The sequence below is a fragment of the Malaclemys terrapin genome, chromosome 1 (genome assembly GCF_027887155.1).
Source record: "Malaclemys terrapin pileata isolate rMalTer1 chromosome 1, rMalTer1.hap1, whole genome shotgun sequence".
NCBI classification, from domain to species: Eukaryota; Metazoa; Chordata; order Testudines; family Emydidae; genus Malaclemys; species Malaclemys terrapin.
Genome location: NC_071505.1, coordinates 344,527,265 through 344,546,439, shown reverse-complemented (window position 1 = coordinate 344,546,439; position 19,175 = coordinate 344,527,265). Strand labels below are relative to the sequence as shown.

Genomic DNA, 19,175 nt, shown 5'->3' with positions numbered 1-19,175 from the left:
GAGAGAGTAAACAACGGTCCTTTGTCCTCTTTAACGGCCCACTTTAGTCCGTCTGGCATCGGTGGGCCTGCCTTGTCGGGCAGGACGTGACGCCGTCTGTTGAGACCACACGTCCCACTCATTAACGTCTCTCTCCTGTCTGGTGATTGACCCAGTCCCAGAGCCGTACACTGCAGACACTCAAATGCAGAATTGCAGCATGGGATGCAGATGTTATATGTGAGATTAATGCCGGCGGCCACTCGCAAGCATTCAGTAACGTTCTTATCACTCTCGTACCGCGTTAGCAATGCCAGCACGCAGCTGAGCCAGCCGGAGTCCAGCTCCGTATATATCAGCGCCCCACTGGGGCATGGGGACCTTGGCCTGGGCTGCCAGCGACACAGAGAGCTATCGGGGCTGCTTGTTTGTAGGATCCAGGGGTGTATTTGGGGAAGCCCCGCAGAACCTCTGGGGAGAAGGGAGTGTCGACACCGAGGGGTTTAATGAGGCCTCACGGGGTGAAAGGACTTGCTCAAGGCGATAGATTGTTTCAAGCCGGTCGCGGAGCTGAGATTAGAAGTTGGGCCTGTGCTTGGAGCCATTACTTCTGCTGCGGGGCCTGACTACCCCTTTGTCTCCCTGCTCCGAGGTCCTGAGTTTACCATCCTACTGGCTGAGATCCAGCCCTTGCGATCAAGGGGTTGGATGTTTCCAGGCACGAAGCGTCACTGCCACGTCTCCCTCATCGGCCCAGCCGGTAGCTCTCAAGGGGATTAATATGGAAATAGACCTTTCAGACTAATTAACAGCTGTGGAAATGAAGGCAGCCATCCAGCCTAGGGAGCTGCTTGAAATGCCGGCTGGAGCTTTGCGTTACTTGGGAGGACAGGAGGCGGGCGGGTTGGCTGCTGTCCCAATCCAGACCTGGGCTCCAGGGATTAGTAGCCGTATTTCAAACCTGCACCCCCTGAATCCCAACTTCTGGGAAGTCTCCAGCTCAGGAAAGCGCTGACAGTCAGCGAGACCTACGCAGGTCCTGACGTACTGGCCTGAAGCATGGCCCTCGAGCCTGAGGTCAGATGACGGGGAATTGTTCTAAAAGTCTAAATCGGATGCTGGCGTGGGGGGTTATTTTTGCTGTGAACGAATTGGTCTCAACTGGCCAGGATAAACTGAGGCAGGAAATTAGAAGGTTTCTAACCATCAGAGGAGGGAGGTTCTGGAGCGCCCCCTCCCCCCATAGGTGTGGCAGATTGCGACAGGTGTACTGTTAATTCCATAGGGTTTAAAACTTCCCTGCCTGTCCGGATGCTGTGAAATGCTCCGTGTGGGCACAGCGCCCCTGCCCTGCTGCCGGATGCACCCGGCACCCCCGGGCACAGCGCCCCTGCCCTGCTGCCGGACGCACCGAGCACCCCCCGGGCACAGGACCCCACAGCAGATTTCCATGGGTTGAATCCTGGCTGAATCCAGCTGCCCCCTGTGCCCCGCGATGTGTCTCTGGGTGCACCCGTGTGCCGCGGGAGGAAGCCAGTTCCCCCAGTGAGACAAACCCCCAGCGAGCTGCATGTACAGCCGGCCCAACCACAGCAGGGGAGACTTAATTGCAAAGCTCATTAATGTCTGAGAAGATCATTAGAGGCGAAATCACACAGCAATGCGGGGAGCTTAGGGTGCCAGGTTACTGCTCCAGTCATGGTGAGCTGAGGATTCGTTCGGTTTGGGGCTGGGGGGGGCTTTCTGTGGGCACCCTGGCCCTCCTCCCTGTGCCACGCAGTGCCGGGTCTCCCCACACAGGAACAACTAGGGGTGGGGGCGTTTGGGCTTCACATCCGCACTGGGACATTCCGATGGCTTCGAGCGCGGGGTCGCATGGGAGCTGCGCTCAGCTTCTGTGAGGCTGGGGATGCCCCGTGCCAGCTCCCGAGCCCTCTGCCAGCTCAGCGCCAAGGCCGCGGGGGAATGAGGCAGGGAGGGGGCGTTCGGTAGGCTGGTTTGCACTAGGAGAGACGGGCTGGGGATGGGAATGAGCCCAGTACAGGGGGAGAGCGCCCTGCAGGGCAGGGCTGAGATGGGTGGAAGAGCAGTAGGGGAAGGACGGTTCAACCCAGACCAGCAGGAGGTGCTTTGGGTCAAGTCAAGGTGAACTAGCGAGAGCGTTTGGGGCCTCTAGGGCTGGGGGCACTGGCAGAGCTGTGAGGGGCCCAGGCTGTGGTAGCAGGAGGGTTGAAGAGGTGCATTTGCCGGGCTGGAAGCTATCCTGCATGTCCCTCCTGGTGGCAGCCTCTGCAGAGAGGGTTTCCCATCTCACCCATGCCAGGCTGGTCAGTCTAGCTCCAAGTTGGGAATTAGGGGCAGCCTGGCCAGTGTCTCACCTTCCACTCCGGGGGGTCCTGTGAGGCTTCTCCTGGGGGCAAGGGCTAGGCCCAGGAGGTTTTCAGAAGTGACTAATGATTTTGGAGCCCCCATAAAGGGGCCCAGACAGTGCTGTGCACCCACCCTCTGAAACTCAAGCCCCTTTAAGGGTCCTCTGCTAGCCCACCCTAGCCACATCTGCTGGGCTCAGTTGCTGACGGGTTCCCTGGCAGGGGCCTTGCCCTCTTTCCTCCCTGAGATCAGAACAGGCATCTGTCCATCTGTTCCCTCATCACAGCATGGGAGCGCCTGGCCCCGCTGGTAGAAACTGCCCTTGCCGCACCCTGGGAGGGGTGATCTCCATTGTACAGACGAGGCATGGGGCGGGGAGGGACGGGATGAACTGATGTGTCCAAAGGGCACATAGAGAGCCAGTGTCTGGGCCAGGAGTTGAACCCCGACCTCCTGGGTCCCTGTCCAGTGCTCTGTCCTTTCTTCCCAGAGTCAGGGGTGTGACAATGCGGTTCTGGCGGGACCCAACTGAGAGTGCCAATTCAGGACAAATTGCTAAAACAGGGCAGTCACAGCCCAAGGCTGGGGTTTTTTCCACCTCTAAGGCAAACCAAACCAGCCAGACAAAGAGGACTTCGGTCTCACCCCACTGGCTAACCACAAGTCACACAAGCAATTCCCTTAGACACTCCAGTTTCCCAGTATGACCACCAGTGCCACTCATTATGGGAACAAATGGTTATGAAAACCAATATCCCAATAAAAGAAAAAAGGTTCTCCCAATCCCAAAGGACCAAGCCCCAGATCCAGGTCAATATACAAATCAGATCTTACCCACAAATCACGCTGTTGCCAATCCTTTAGAATCTAAAATCTAAAGGTTTATTGATAAAAGAAAAAAGATAGAGATGAGAGCTAGAATTGGTTAAATGGAATCAATTACATACAGTAATGGCAAAGTTCTTGGTTCAGGCTTGTAGTAGTGATAGAATAAACAGCAGGTTCAAATTAAGTCTCTGGAATACATCCCCCGCTAGGATGGGTCATTCAGTCTTTTGTTCAAAGCTTCAGCTTGTAGCAAAGTCCTTCCAGAGGTATGAAGCAGGATTGAAGACAAGATGGAGATGAGGCATCAGCCTTTTATAATCTTTTCCAGGTGTAAGAACACCTCTTTGTTCTTACTGTGGAAAATTACAGCAAAATGGAGTCTGGAGTCACATGGGCCAGTCCCTGCATACTTTGCTGAGTTACAAGGTGGATTTGCCTTCTCTCCATGGGTCAATTGTATAGCTGATGGTCCTTAATGGGCCATCAAGCAGGCTAGGCAGAGCTAACACCAACTTGTCTGGGATGTTTCCCAGAAGCACAGCATAATTTTGAAATACAGACAGTATAGAGCCAATACTTATAACTTTAAATACAAAAATGATATATGCATAGAGATAGCATAATCATAACCAGCCAACCATAACCTTGTCTTAGAGACCTTCTGTCAAGGCAGTATCCCCACTTTGAACTTTAGGGTACAAATGTAGGGGCCTGCATGAAAACTTCTAAGCTTAACTACCAGCTTAGCTCTGGTCCGCTGCCACCATCCCAAGAATTCCCATCCCTGGGAAGCCTTGAGAAACCTTCACCAATTCCCTGGTGAATACAGATCCAAACCCCTTGGATCTTAAAACAAGGAGAAATTAACCATCCCCCCTCCTTCCTCCCACCAACTCCTGGTGAATACAGATCCAACCCCCTTGGATCTAAAACAAGGAAAAATCAATCAGGTTCTTAAAAAGAAGGCTTTTAATTAAAGAAAAAGGTAAAAATCATCTCTGTAAAATCAGTATGGAAATTAACCTTACAGGGTAATCAAACTTAAAGAGCTCAGAGGACTCCCCTCTAGTCTTAGGTTCAAAGTACAGCAAACAAAGATAAACACTCAAGTAAAAGGTACATTTACAAGTTGAGAAAACAAAGGAAAACTAACACGCCTTGCCTGGCTATTTACTTACAAGTTTGAAATAGGAGAGACTTGTTTAGAAAGATGTGGAGAACCTGGATTGATGTCTGGTCCCTCTCAGTCCCAAGAGCGAACGCACGACCAAACAAAAAGCACAAACAAAAGCCTTCCCCCCCCAAGATTTGAAAGTATCTTGTCCCCTTATTGGTCCTTTAGGTCAGATGCCAGCCAGGTTACCTGAGCTTCTTAACCCTTTACAGGGAAAAGGATTTTGGAGTCTCTGGCCAGGAGGGATTTTATAGTACTGTACACAGGACAGCTGTTACCCTTCCCTTTATAGTTATGACACCTTCTTTGACATCCTTTATACCAAATTTGGTGCCACTACAGGACTTTGGTAGCAACAATGATCTATACGGTCCCAGTTCATGTCAATAACGTCACAAGGGGATATTCTCGCTCAGAGAGAAGACAGGCGATGCCCATGTGTACGCAGGGCTGATGGCACCATCCCCTAGTCGCCTGTTCGAGCCCTGAGACGTGTGCCCTGGTGACTGACCGCAGTGCTTTCTTCCCCCTAGGAGCATGTGTACATCTACCTGCTGGACGGAGAAGCCAGGCTGACCTGCGACGACCCTCCCCACGAGCTGCCTCCCGAGGGAAAGATCAGGTAAGCCCCAGCTGTGGTTATGCACAGCAGCCCTGTCTATGTCCGACAGCCTTGCAAATTAATCCCCTTTCTCGTGCTCAGCTGCATTGAGCCCCTCAGGAATTAGCTACCAATGAGACCAGGTGGAAACCTTTTCACCCATTTTGGGGGACTTGAATGTGGGTCTCCTGTATGCCAGGCTGGCTGCCTCCCCACCCGGTGATAGAGTCACAGTAACCCCTCCCCCAACTAGAGCAGGTCAAAATATGCTGTGTCAGCAAAGCGAACCATTTGATGATGCGATATCAATGTCCATGAAAGATTCATGAGAATGTTTTAGCAGTGGGGGAGAGCGGAGAGCCTCATGCCCTAAGCACCCAGCTCCAGAGTTTGGTTTTGCAAACACGTTCCAAAGGTTTTGGTTTTGTTTCAACGTGGAATGGGAGGGAACCCCCCCAAAACCTCCCTTATGGCCGTGAAATGGGATGGTCGCCCTCCAGCCGGCTCCACTGCCACCATCAGTGGCCCGTTTCGAAGTTAAGAGTTAAGCTTGAGATGTGGTCTCCATTCCAACCCCCTTTATTAAAACGACTCAGCATTTTCCTGAAGGCTAAAACGTCCCAGGCTCGATCCAAGCCCTGAAGGTGAACTTGGGGGACATGTTTGAGCCAAGTCATTTCAGGTGCTTTTTGTTGGGGGCAAAGGGAGGATCAAAGCACTTGTTTCTGTCTTTTTCAGTTGAACGTTCTGGGCTTCTTTTGAGGCACCAGAATTTGGACACTCTTAAAAACTTCAGCAATTCTTATTAGGCCTCTCTCATAGAATATCAGGGTTGGAAGGGACCTCAGGAGGTATCTAGTCCAACCCCCTGCTCAAAGCAGGACCAATCCCCAGACAGATTTTTTGCCCCAGATCGCTAAATGGCCCCCTCAAGGATTGAACTCACAACCATGAGTTTGGCAGGCCAATGCTCAAACCACTGAGCTATCTCACCCCTGGATAATATAGTCCAGTCGGATTATTTTAGGAGGACTTTAAAAAAATGAGTTTGTGGTGTTGGGATTTTCTGGTTAAAGTAAAAGGCTCGTGTCATTTTAACAACGATTGAAGGTCGGAACTCCGAACTTGGCGGCTTTTGTAGCCCTCACTGCAGCAGGAAGAAAAACCTCTAGTGTGAAGAAAATGAGCTCAGGACTGGGAAAGTTCTGACCCTGGGAAGGCAGCATTGTTATGCACAGCTGTGTGCTTTTCAGTGGTTTCTAGTGGGGAGGGGAATTAACCGATGGAGCAACTTATCTAGGGACATGATGGATTTGTCGTCACTTGACATCTTTAAGTCAAGCCTGGACACCTTTCTGAAAGCGATGCTCTACCTCAAACAGAAGTTATGGGCTTGATCCAAAGTTTACTGGGGAGGTTCTCTGCTCTGTGCTATTCAAGAGATCAGACAACTGGCCGTCGTGGTCCTGGCTGTATCTGTGAATCTAATGGGACAGGGATTTGTCTCTGTCTTTATGTCCCCTTGGGAAGTCGGTTGCCGTGGTGGCGCCAGAGTAGAGATACGGGAGTGTGACAGGGATTTCTAAAGCTCTTTTGAAAATGCACTTTTTAAAAATGTGCTTGCTCCGTGTGCACTGATCACCCTCTACTGGGTGGAATCGGCACTGCTCAGCAGTGTGTCATAGGCCTGATACTGTTACCAGCTACTGAGGTTCTCCTATGGCTGAGGGCTGGGTTTCTTTCTGAGCAGGAGGATCTGGATTCTAGCCTTGCTGCTGCTTTGCAGCTCCAATAAGAAATGATGCGAAGTGTAGCAATAACCATGGAATCCCTGGTGGCCCTGGGTTTGTTACAATATATTCTCACTTCCTCTAGTTATTCGGTTCTCTGGGGGTATTAGAATAAATCAGTGTCATTTCTTCTTGACTCTCATCAGCTGCAGAACTACTGCAGCCTGGGCTGGAGTTCGTTAGGAAGCAGCCGGCTTGCTGAGTAGACCATTAGCCAGAGATCAATGGAGTTGGTACAAAGCTTCGTTCAGTCATTTGAATTCCTCTCTCTCAGCCCGCTGCCGAACGTCTGCAGCATGAAATCACCTGCCAGCCGGTCAAATGGAGCAGCGGCGGGGAAGGGGGGGCAGATTTACAAACTCAACACTTTGCTTTCCCCTTTGCCCGTCGCCAGGAATTGTTTGTTTGTTTGATTTTTCCATCTGTAAGGGAATTTACAGCTAATGGCAGTGAAGGTTGAGGCAGCTCTAGAGGGACAGTGAGGGGGTACTGTACAAACTTCCCGCACGGCTCTGCCGGTGCATCTCAGTCCTGATCTTCAGTTCCACCCGCTGTTATTCCAGTCCTGGCCATCTCATGGGCCCGATTAACAGCTGTTTGCTAATCCACTGCCTCACGCAGGATTCCTGTTCTGTGGGTCCTTTTAAATGTTTTCAACGGCTGGCAGCCCTCGGTGATTCTGTGGCTCCCAGCACCGGGGTATCTGAACAGCACTCAAACTCTGTGAAGTCGGTCAGTGGCCCTGTTCTCCGCATTTTAAAAGATGGGGAAATTGAGGAATGGAGGGGGGAAGTGACTTGCCCAAAGGTCACACGGGGAGTCAGTGACAGAGCTGGGAATAGAACCCAGTAAGGGGGGAAGAGTTGGCCTTATGTATGCAAATATCACTTCACCCATCACTGGAATGCAACCGCCTCTGGGGTGCACTGTGGCAGCTGACTCACCTGGAAGGGAAAGACCACCCTCTGTAGGGCAGAAGTGGTTTTTCCATTCATTCGTTAGCCCTGCTAAAGATCTCTGCATCACAGACATTTTGGAAAAACATTCTAGTGCCTGAGTGCACCAGTGACGGGCATCCTAAAACCACCATGGACAGATGGATGGATAGGAGTCTCGTTCTGCACAGGACGGAAAGGAGGTGGCGTCCTTCATTTTTTATTTATTTATGTGTAAGGACAATAGCATGACAACAGGATTATTGTTGCTTAGAAATCTTAATCCTCTGCTTTAGTGACATTGTTGTCTCCGTGGCAACAAATTGTGATGTCAAAACAGAGGATTGTGACCTCACTGGGGGGAGAGGGAACTGAAAAGCCCAGGGAATCCTGCAGTGGAAAAGCAGGCTGGGGAGAGAAGCAGTTAGCCCTGCTGCTCTCAGAACAGATCTCTGAACAGACAGCCCGCTTTTCTCCTGTGCATCCAGAATTAGTCGGGCAGCATGTCGGGGAAGCCTGCCACTCCTCTGCTCTGTGAGGCCTTCAGACCCCAGGGCTGACAACCCCGCACCTTTCGCTGGCACTAAAACGTACATCCTACTGCCCCAAAAGCACAACTTCCTTCCTTGTGCACTAGAGGAGAATCTCCATCAGCTGTCTGCAGTAGAAGATCTATGACACACATCTGGACAGTTCCCATTCTATCCAGCAGAGGGCAGTGGTGACATAGCTACACTAGCCCATTCATTACAATACTTGTATAAACCCAGCTTTGGCAATGTGAGTTCTTTCCCTCCCCCCGTTGCTTCTCGGCTCCCTGACCCCACTGCTAACTACGTTTGCTCTTTACTGCTCTGGGGAAGGAGAGGCTCTGTTAGGCAATAAGCCGAGAGAGAAGGAGGCAGAAATTAAATTGTTCCATTCAGTGACTCAGCGCTCCTCCCCTATTTAATTTCTTAGCTGCCGTATACCTCAGGCTGGCACCAGCTCCACGAAACGCTGTCACCATATGAATAAAGCCAGAGGGTTTTATAGCTCTCAGAGTCGCTGGGTTTTAAGCTTGGTTTTCTGGGGCGTTCCGGGAGAGCTCTAGGGGCGCAGTGATAAATACATTACGATTGTACGGCGCTCAGCTGCTAAAGGAATGCGGGCTGTATACATTCAGCATAAGAGAATGGTAACTGGAGATAAGTACCTCAGGGATGGCAGTTTAAAGATAAGAGAGAAACTATTGCAAGCTCTAACCGCTGCTGCAGAATGTTGGCGTTTCCAAAGTAGGCAGCCTTGTTGCTATGCGACGCACCGATAGCTGTGGAACTCCCTGCGGCAGGAAATTACTGAGGCAAATCATTAGAATAGCAGCGGATCAGAGAAGAGTTGGAAAGGCTTTCAGTTCTTAGGCCTGAGCTACATGCAGATTTTGTACCGGTCTAACTACATCAGTCAGGGAGGTGGTTTTTTTACCGATACCCAGAGGGCAGCCCAGGGGTAGGCCAAGGCAGCAGGTCCAAACCCAATCTTGCCTGTGATGCGTGGCTTATACTGCACTCTGCCCCAGGGAGCGGGGGCTAGTTGGTGATTGGCAGTGGCCTTATTCTGAGGTGAGGTGGGGATAGTAGGTGGGGGTTCCCTGGGGAGGGGGGACCCTAAGACTGAGGGATTACTGCTAGGGGGCAGCACCCCAGGTACAAGGGCACCCAGGTCCAGGGAGGGACATGGGGCCAGAGGACAGGCGGATCACCAGCCTACAGAGGGTGCTCCGGAGCTGAAATGAGCTAATTCCTGGAAGAGACCAGCAGGAGGCGCCGCAGGGGTGAGTCCGCTCCTCTACAGTGCCACAGGTCTCTTTGTTGCTTTTTACAGATCCAGACTAACATGGCTACCCCTCTGATACTTTACAAAGGAGGTGAGTGGCATCACCTGCATTTCACATGTGGGGAAACTGAGGCACGGAGCGTTCAAACAGCAAGGTACTGATAGAACCAGGTCTTGGTCTTCCGGAAACAGACTCTCCCAGCTGGCCTGGCTTGTCCCACGTTCCTGGGCAGGGCAGGGAACTCTGCCTCAGTTGATCTAAAGTCCTGGTCTGGACTATGGAAGGGATCATTCCAGGATGTTCACTTCCACCCCCAGGTCTCGATGGTGCCAGCTATTGTGGGACAGCAAATAAAGCATGAGGCAGGGAGTCAAGAGACTCTGTCGCTATCACTGCCTCACTCTGTGACCTTGGGCAAGTTCCTCCACTGATCCATGCCTCAGTTTCCCCATCTGTAAAATGGGGGTGGTGACAGCGACCTGCCTTCATGACGTGCTGCGGGATCTAGGCATGGGAAGCGCTGGATGTAATTATTAGTCTCCTACGTGGGCTGATTTTCCTCTGTATTTAAAAAAAAACAAACGACGGATTGCTGAACTGATTTAAATTGAAGTTCTGAAGCAGCGACCTGGCTGCTGATCCTTGTGGCTAATGGCCCGTCTGCTGTGTCATCGGGAGCCGGTGACCTGGATGTTCCTGCTCTGGGAGCGCCACGAGCAGCCAGCCCTTGTTTAATTAAACTTTTGAAAGACACCCTTGTAAAAATACCGCTGTGGCCTGGAGAAACAGATCCTGGGTGTGTTTGGAAGTGAAATAGTCTGACGGGTTTCAGGATAAATTATTCAGGTCCGGGTGGGGGTGGGAAGCTCCACACACACACAGTCTTCTTCAGTCAGTGGTGGCAGAGAAATAGATCCATTCCTGGTAAGGATAGATTCACACGGGCGGAAGCTGTTCACTCCCAATGCCTTGCGCCTCACAATCAATGGCGGCAGCAATGTAGGATTCACAGAGCTGCGTGATCAGCATTATGGAGCTCCACCACTCCTGTCATCACCAGGAATTGAACCCAGGATTTCAGGGGTTTGAGCCTTTGCAGGCAGCTAGAAGACTAACCCCCCTGTGGGGAGCAGTCGCAGACTCGTATCCTCTGCAGATCAGGTGCGGACGGGGACTCCGGGAGGCACACACTGACTGCTGTGTTACGGTGGCCTGGGCGGGTGCCATCCCCACAAAACTAGAATGAGATTGACAGGTTGGAAGGAGCTGAGAAAAGAGCCACAAACTGCTCGGGGGGCTGGTTTGTGGGATATTATGAGCTATCCCATAAATGGAGGGCGGATTCCTTGGCTGGAGAGAGATCCTGGCCTCATTTGTGCTGAACTCCTGGCGTGGAATAGGAAGGGGTTGCTCTAGGTCTGCAGTTTTCAACTTTTTTTCATTTGTGGACCCCTGAAAAATGTCCCTTTGGAAATCTTTGCCCTAGTCTGCGGCCCCCCAGGGGTTGTAAACCACTGCTGTAGGTTGTTAGCTGCCATCATTAGTTTTGTGTGTCATCAGGCAGGGCAGTAGAGCAGATAAGGCACGAGACAGGGGTCAGTTGACCCCGGTTCTGCCACTGCCCTGCTGTTTGTCCTTGGGTGAGTCCTTCACCTCCCAGTGTGCATATCTCAGGGGATGAGTCTGCAGATATTTGACCCCGAGCAGGGAAAGGAATGATTTAGCATGGCAGCCAGCATATGGGATGAAATGGAGAGATAACATCAGGGCTGATTACCAGGAACAGCTTCCTGGCTGTGAGCTGGCGTTGGCCATGGAAGGTTCTCCCCACAGGAAGCATGGGAGCCCATCTCTTGGACAATTTACAAGCACCCTGGGCAAACCCAAACTATATGAGTGAGATCGCACCCTGGTGACGGACTCAGTGTTCTGAGATAGGCCCCAGAGATGGATGTATTAACCCAAGAAGTGCTTCTGTCTTTTCCATCGCTCCCGTTTTATAATGCCCCCGTGCTGAGTGACACTAGTGCTGGTGGAAGGCACTGGTCTCCACAGAGCTGGTGCAGCAATGGCTCCAACTGATCTTTGTAGCAACCTGCCTGGAACTCGGAGGGAGGAGCACAGGTTGCAGGGGGAAGAGTTCCGAGGCGGCACCAGGAAGTCAGTCTGTGTGCACATGGCTGGAATGCTGGCTGCAGCTGCAGTCGCTCTGTAAATAGTTCTCTTAATAAAGAGCCATTTTGTCTTCTTTTGTGATTGCCCAGCACCTGGTACATGAAACAATCATCACAACCCCCAAAACCGAGGGTGGGGGTGTTACCCCCGCTTTTACAGATGTGGGAAACTGAGGCACGAAGCAATAAAGCGACTTGCCTAAGGTCACACAAGGAGGCTGTGGCAGCACTGGGCATGAAACCCAGGGCCCCCAACTGCCAATCCAGTATCTTAGCCACAAACTAACCCTGTCCCCCATGCAGCTTCCCTCGACCTGCCTTGACTTGGAGGGAGCAGCTGGAGTTCAACACCCACGTCCACTTCAGGCCTTGTGCTCGCTAAAGTCACCGGAGGGGAAAATACACTTAGGCTGGGAATCTGAGCTCAGGTGGGACAGCAGCTGCTGTGCCCGGATTTTCCACATCCGGTGTTTTCCCCATGGGGTAAGCGGCTCTGTGACTTGCCCAGGGGACCCAGGGGTCAGCCTGGTTCTCAGCCTTTCTCTGTGACCACTAGACCAGCTGGCCTCCTGGCAGCTTCCCCCTTATAAACAGCGCACGCTCCCCGCGCCATCTGCTCTCTGCCACAGACGGCTGCGTCTCCTGCCACAGTCTCCATCCTTTCCTTCCAGGTTAGGGGTGAAATTGACCCCCATGGCCTATGCACCATTATCGGCCCCAGTTTGACGCCGTGGCATTGGGCTGGCCCTCACCCGGCGTGACTCCTACTCCACATTCATCACCCACGCAAAGCACAAAACAAATCAACGCCGGCTTGATAAAATATCCAGACAAGTGAATTACAATGAGTGTTCCCCGGTATATCAGAGGAAGTGAAGGAATCGTGGGCTAGTGCTTACAGCAAAGGACTCAGTATTGTATTCCCGGCTCTGTCGCTGAATCACTTTGTGGCCCGAGGCAAGTCACTTTGCCACTCCGTGCCTCAGTTTGCCCCTCTGTAACATGGGGAGCACACCTCTGTACTTCAGAAGGGCGATGGCAAAATTAATCTTTGTAACCTGCTTTGCTGTCCCTGCTTGCACGGTGCCACAGAAATCACGGATTTCAGCAGAGCCCCTCCGGATTTACACCCGTGTCACTGAGGTCAGAATCTGGCCCAGTGTGGCCTAGAAAGGCGTATCCGTGCCACTGCACGTTAGCCTAGATCCTCAAAAAGAAGAACAGGAGTACTTGTGGCACCTTAGAGACTAACAAATTTATTAGAGCATAAGCTTTCGTGGACTACAGCCCACTTCTTCGGATGCATATAGAATGGAACATATAATGAGGAGATATATATACACACATACAGAGAAAGGAAGATGATGTCTGTCTGTATCTGTACGAGTTTTTTCATGAGGTTGATGGATTTCCATTCCATACGGCTAAATGCAGTGCCTTGCATAATGACAAGTTTCAGAGTAACAGACAGACATCATCTTCCTTTCTCTGTATGTGTGTATATATATCTCCTCATTATATGTTCCATTCTATATGCATCCGAAGAAGTGGGCTGTAGTCCACGAAAGCTTATGCTCTAATAAATTTGTTAGTCTCTAAGGTGCCACAAGTACTCCTGTTCTTCTTTTTGCGGATACAGACTAACACGGCTGTTACTCTGAAGCCTAGATCCTGCATTTCTGTGGCCAAGCAGCGCCGCGGGCTTCAGTGGGGCTACTCTGGATTTACGCCAGTGTCGCTGAGATAAGAGCCCACCCCTTTCAATGGATGTAACCGTTCGCTGTCGGGTCAGATGATGGACTGAGCTCCAGCATGTTCACTCCCTCTGCGTCCCATCGGGGGCCCGCGTGGCTCTGCAAAGCGCCGGCACCTCAGTGATTTCCCACAAATTAGGTCTCTCTCTCTCTCTGCCTTGGGGAAGTTTACTGCCTTTAGCAGCTGCTTGTGGCTGCAGGACCAGAGGGTAACACCCATCCAACTCCTCTGGACAAACAGAGCAGGCCTGGGGCTGAACCCTAGTGAAGGGAGGCTGGATTAACCCTTTCCTAGCAGATGCTCCCAGGGCCAGATCTTGCTTTCTGCTGCCCTGGTGCAAATCAGGAGGCAACTACGTGGAAGTGAACAGTTACATGCGGGTACAGCCACTGTAAATCCATCCATCTCCGGTACCTGTTTGGCCATAGCATTGGATCAGCTCAGTCTTTTAGCGTATGTACCCTCATGTACCCCTCCCCCATGAGGCAGGGCTGTTGGCCCAATTGCAGAGGTGGGAAACTGAGGCACGGAGCAGCTAAGTGACTTGCCTGCAGTCACGCAAGAAGTCTGTGGCAGAGCAAGGGAATGGAAACAGGGCTTCCTGCTTCCTAAGCTTTTGCTGTAACCGCTGGGCCCCGCTCCCGAGCCCCTGGGCTGTTTTTGTCATGAGAGAGGATGACGGCAGGCCAAAGGCAGGCCTGGTCTAAACTAGTGCAACTCCACTGACTTGTTGCGTCCTCTTGCCATGGGGTGAATCTGGCCCTGAGTTGCTCCCGTCTGGCTGCTCAGTGCTTATTCGGGAGGCGCCAGGGCTCTCTGAAAGGGGAATCAGCCGAGTACCAGTTTTATTCCACGTGTTGCCAGGTCAGTCGGGGCCGGGTCCCTTTACAGCCCTGTTGAAAGTGGGGGGCTGTGAGCGAAAGGAGACACCGTCACTGCTGATCAGATCAGGGCACTCAATGGGGCTGCGCTCTGCTTGGCTTGTCCCCGGCCTGCTGTTGATAATTCAATTAGGGCGGGGATTAACCAGGCATGCTGCTTTGGCTGGAGAGCAGCTGATGGCGGCTGGCTCATTGCACTGCCCTGAAACCTCTGCTCCACTGGGCATGTGGGCAGGGGTCTGATCCAGAGTTTGGCCTCACCTGTGCAGGAGTGTGATGGCCAGGAACGGCCAGGAGCCTGCGTACCGTGTGCTTTGTATGGCAGGACACCTGGCGGCCCTGAACGAGATCAGAGCCCCGTTGTGCTAGGTGCTGCACGTGCACAGTGAGAGAGTTCACAGCCTCACTGGACAAGACGGATAAAGAAGCCTTCTCAGCCCTGTACTGCAGGTGGGGGAGATGAGTCCCGGCGAGCGGCTGGTCATTCACACCCCACGCGATCCGCTGTGCAGCCAAACTCAGCCTACGTTCCTCTTCCCTTGTCATAGGACGTTGTGTTTGTTCTGCTCAGAATTACCTCCAATCTGTTGACATCCCACTGGTCGTAGGGTGCGTGCAGAACTGGCCACGCTATTCCAGGTGCGGCCTTACTGGGACCATCATGCGCACAGTTCCTGCTCTCTGACGTGGGACCCGGCACCGCTCCTTGTTTGACTTGCTCGGGGCAGCAGGAGATTGCCGGGGGCGGGGTCCCGGCTTCATCGCCACGGCTGCGGTAAAAGCGCGTAGGCAAACAGTTGTAAAAGGGAGGGCGCTGTAAACGGTACATAGACACACACCCCAGGTGTATCTCTTGTGTACACGGAGCCATAAAACGCTCTTCAGCACAAGCACGATCCTGCAGCGCAAACAGCCATAAAGGGGATAAGTGGCCACACACCAGATGGCAGGTCTCCAGTAAACCTCTCGCTCTTGTGCCCTATTGTCGGGAACACGTGTGCATGTCTCACGGCTGACCCCTTCTGGACCCTGGACGACACAGGAAGCAGAGGCCTCCATCGGGAAGACGGGCTCAAGGCCCATGCCCCTGCCTCACCCACCGTACAAAATACCCCCCGGCACACCGACCCCGAGTGGTGGCCCCTCCCCTACACCCAGCACAGGACTGAACAAACCTGCAGTGAAGACCTCTGGGTCGGCCCATGAGCTGCATGCGGGCCGGGCCAGGGACCTGCAGCCCGTATGCAGCAGGAAAGGAACCTTTTCTCTGGCCGAGAGGGCACAAAACAGCAAATCTCGCCTGCTGGCAGATGAGAGCCGGGGGGCAGAGACAGGCTGGGTGGGCGTGAAACCGCTGCCTTGGCTACACTACATAGGGGTTGCCAGTACAGCTATGCTCCTAGCGGAGCTGTGGCTCGTACTGGAAGACGGGTGCTTTTGCAGTTTAGATTATACCAATTTCCCAAATGACGTAAGTTACACTGGCGAAACCTACACGGGCTCTCTTCTGTCTTTTTTTTTTTTTTTTTTGCTGGTGTACCTGCGTCTACGCGAGGGCACAGCTCTGCTGCTAGGGGAGAAGTGTTTCACAGTCCCATGCCAGCAAAACGTGTAAGTGTGGACCAGGGTTGAGTCTGTGAGGTGGCGATGGGCCCAGCGAGGCAGGCAGGCTGTTTACCCAGGGATGGATTGAAAGGGACCCACCGGTGTTCTTACCCAGAGGCGTCCGCACCCCCCCACCTGGTGGGTCATCTCTTCCATCTTCTCGGCTTAGCTTCCTAGGGAAAAAGCCGCCCTGCCCCACTGCGTCCTCCCCGCGGTATGGCAGATCTCGCAGTGGTTGGCCCTCAGCGTGCCTCCACTGGGAGAGAGGACGGTCCAAGCCCGCTTGGATCCGGCAGAATGATGCCGTAGGAACACCTGGCCACTGGGGGCTGTCTTGAGACTATCCCAACCTATTCCCCCAGCCGCCCCTCTGAACCAGGTCCCTCTGGGGCAGCCCGGTGCCGACCTCCAGCCTGGAGCCCATCGCTGGCGGCCGTGCTAGCAGGAGGCCAGGCTGGCTTGGAAAAGGGCTTTGCTGACAGTTTAACTGTACAAAGCGAAACGGCTTAGAAAACCAGGTCAGTGATTCCAGATCGCCCCGGCATCACTCCGGGTCTGTCTCCCCTGCTGAGTTAATCGAGTTATCTCCGCTCGAGGGACGCCCCTCCACTTCGCCCAGCTGGAGTGAGAGCAGAGGGCGCTGATGCGGCTCTATCCACGCTGACGCTGCACTCGCTGGTCTGTGGCACTGGGAGTGCCAGGGGTCCATCCCCTGCTTCTTAGTACTGCCTGGCCCGAGCCGCTCTCGGAATGCTTTTCCCAGGGGATTGTGGGAGAACCAGCCCTGAGAAATCCGGGGACCGGTGCCCACCCCTGCAGCGCAGACCAGAGAGGAGAGCTTTGCCCTGACTCGGGACAACGTCACGTTTAAAAGTCTGCGAGGGCTTAAACTGGGAGCCGGAGCCTGACTTCGGAGGGGCGAGGGTGTGCAAAGGCCGTTCAAAGCGGCAAGTGGGTTATTAAGTCTGAGCACTAATTGGAGAGGAAGGCAGGGCTCATGGGCGAGGCACTGGGCTAGACCTGGGAGAGCCGTACCCGGGACCAGACTTCCCAAGGGCTTTAGGCACTGAAGCTGCAGATCGGCGCCAGGTAGGATTTTCACAGGCCAAAGCTGCTAAATGCCATTGAAACCAGTGGGCTCGGCACCCAGCTCTGTCCTATCTGTAGCTTCAGGGGCCTAAAGACCTTTGGAATCCAGCCTGCCATGGCCTCCCTGTGTGATCTCGGGCCAGTCCCTTGGTCGAGCCGTGCCTCAGTTTCCCATCTGGAGATGGGCACAACGACCTTTCCTTTGCCACTCACGTCTGTCCACATGGTAAGGCCCAGGTCCTCAGAAGTGCGTGGGCATTGCTCTGCTTAGCTTTGCACTGCCTAACCCTGGGTGGGCTGCTGCCCGGTGGAACCGCGCCAGGCGTCCAGATAATCCAGACCCTAAGCCAGATCAGCCATCCAGGTCGGTCATGCCTCAGCAGCCAAACCTCTCTTGCCCTGTCTCCCACTCCATCCCTCCGCCACGCTCCCCCTGGGTTTCCCTGCTCCCCCCTCCCCTGCTGTCTTTTGTGTGCTGCCATCTCTAGGGTTGAGTGTGACCTGAGCGGCAGCTTTGGAGACATCAGTGGTGCCTAAATCGCGGCCTTAGGTGCCAAAGGCAGGGAGCCGCCTGTCACGGACCGATAGGATTGGCGCTCCCCCCCTGCAGCTTTGGAACAGTCTGGGAGGAACCCTTCCATGTGCCAGACAGACCAGGGGTCTCGCTCTTCCTCCAGGGTACGTCACCCGGCTTCACCGCCTCCTTAGACTGGACTTCTGGGCCTGCAGCCCCCCTGCTTCCCGCCATGAGCTCCGCTCAGCGAGTCCAAGCAAGAGAGACCCCTGATGGAGACCTGCACGGTCTTCGGGGGTTACTGCCCCTCGCCGAGCCTTCACAGGGACCACACGCAGCGTGTCTGAACAGCCGGGTCTATCCGTCAGCTGGAACACAGCCTAGGAAGCCCTTACGTTAGCACAGAGAACTGAAGGTGAAAGCCCAGTCCAGCCTGGCCAGCCCAGAGCCCAGCCAAGCTGCAGTGACCCCCATGGTCAGTCTGTCTGTCTGTGTCTGATCCCCTTGGTCAGTTCCCAGGTGAGAGCCCCAACTCCTTCCAGCAGCCAGCTCTTATCCCTCCACCTGAGACCTCTCCAGTCCTTTGTTCTCCAGCTGGGGGATTGTGCTCAACTTCCCTGCCGAGAGATGGGGGAATCCATCTCCATCCCTCTGGAGTTGGTTGCTACCTGTTGATGTCTGGGCAATTAGATTTTCTAGGGTCTTCTCAATTACTCCTTTGACATGGGCACCAGGCCCAGACAGCTAGGTGACACCCATACCCTGTCTCTTCGCCTGCCCTGAGAGCAGTGCAGCACACAGGGGGAAACTGAGGCACACACAGGACTCATCAAAATAGTGCAAAAAGTTCCCACTTTGTCACACCATCTAAGTTCCTGTGAGGGGCTGGGTCTAAGCTCTCCGAGGCAGAACTGTCTCTCACTATGTGGGGTCCTGCAGGGGGTCAGTCCAGGGGCTGGTACTATTTCATATTTTCATTAATGACTTGGATAAAGGAGTGGAGAGTCTGCTTATAAAATGTGCGGATGATGCCAAGCTGGGAGGGGTTACAAGCACTTTGGAGGACCGGGTTAGAATTCCAAAACAACCTTGATGCATTGGAGAACTGGTCCGAAATCAACCAGATGAAATTCAGTAAAGACAAGTGCAAAGTGCTACACTTAGGAAGGAAAAATCAAATGCCCAGCTACAAACCGGGGAGTACGTGGGCAGCTGCAGTACTGCTGCGTGGCCCACAAACTGAATCTGAGTCAACAGTGCGATTTCACCAACAACTGCACCAAGTGCAAACTCCTCTGGCCCACTTACAGCCTTAACACGGAGTCGCTGACACTTCCCTTGGACACGTCGTCTGTCTTGCCACCCAGGCGAGTGTAACTCTGCCATAGAGGGCCCCTTACACCAAGGATCACAGCAATATTCAGGTTACTCCTGATCCCAAAGGACCAGTCACTTACTCCACGTCCATCGCGCTGTAGATCTCACACCAAAGCCAGTGCTTGTAGCCAATCCTATAGTAACGATATGAAAATGTTGGCTAAGCAGCTGGGGATCTTTTGCTTATGCCTAGAAACCCTTTGTCCCTCCAGAGTCCAAGCAGCAGAATGTTCCTTTGGAGTTTTTATCCCCCGCCTGGCATGTGCGCTGAGCTGAAAATTCAGCTG

General features: G+C 53.2%; 1 protein-coding gene across 2 annotated transcripts in view; it reads left to right on the top strand.

Annotated features, from left to right (window-relative positions):
- Nucleotides 1–19,175, top strand: part of PDE2A (phosphodiesterase 2A) — a 276,311-nt gene that overhangs the window by 169,499 nt on the left and 87,637 nt on the right. For both annotated transcript variants that reach the window (XM_054015920.1, XM_054015921.1), the window contains exon 3: nt 4,885–4,973. In XM_054015920.1, coding sequence (XP_053871895.1) covers nt 4,885–4,973 — 89 coding nt within the window. The remainder of the gene's footprint in view (nt 1–4,884; nt 4,974–19,175) is intronic.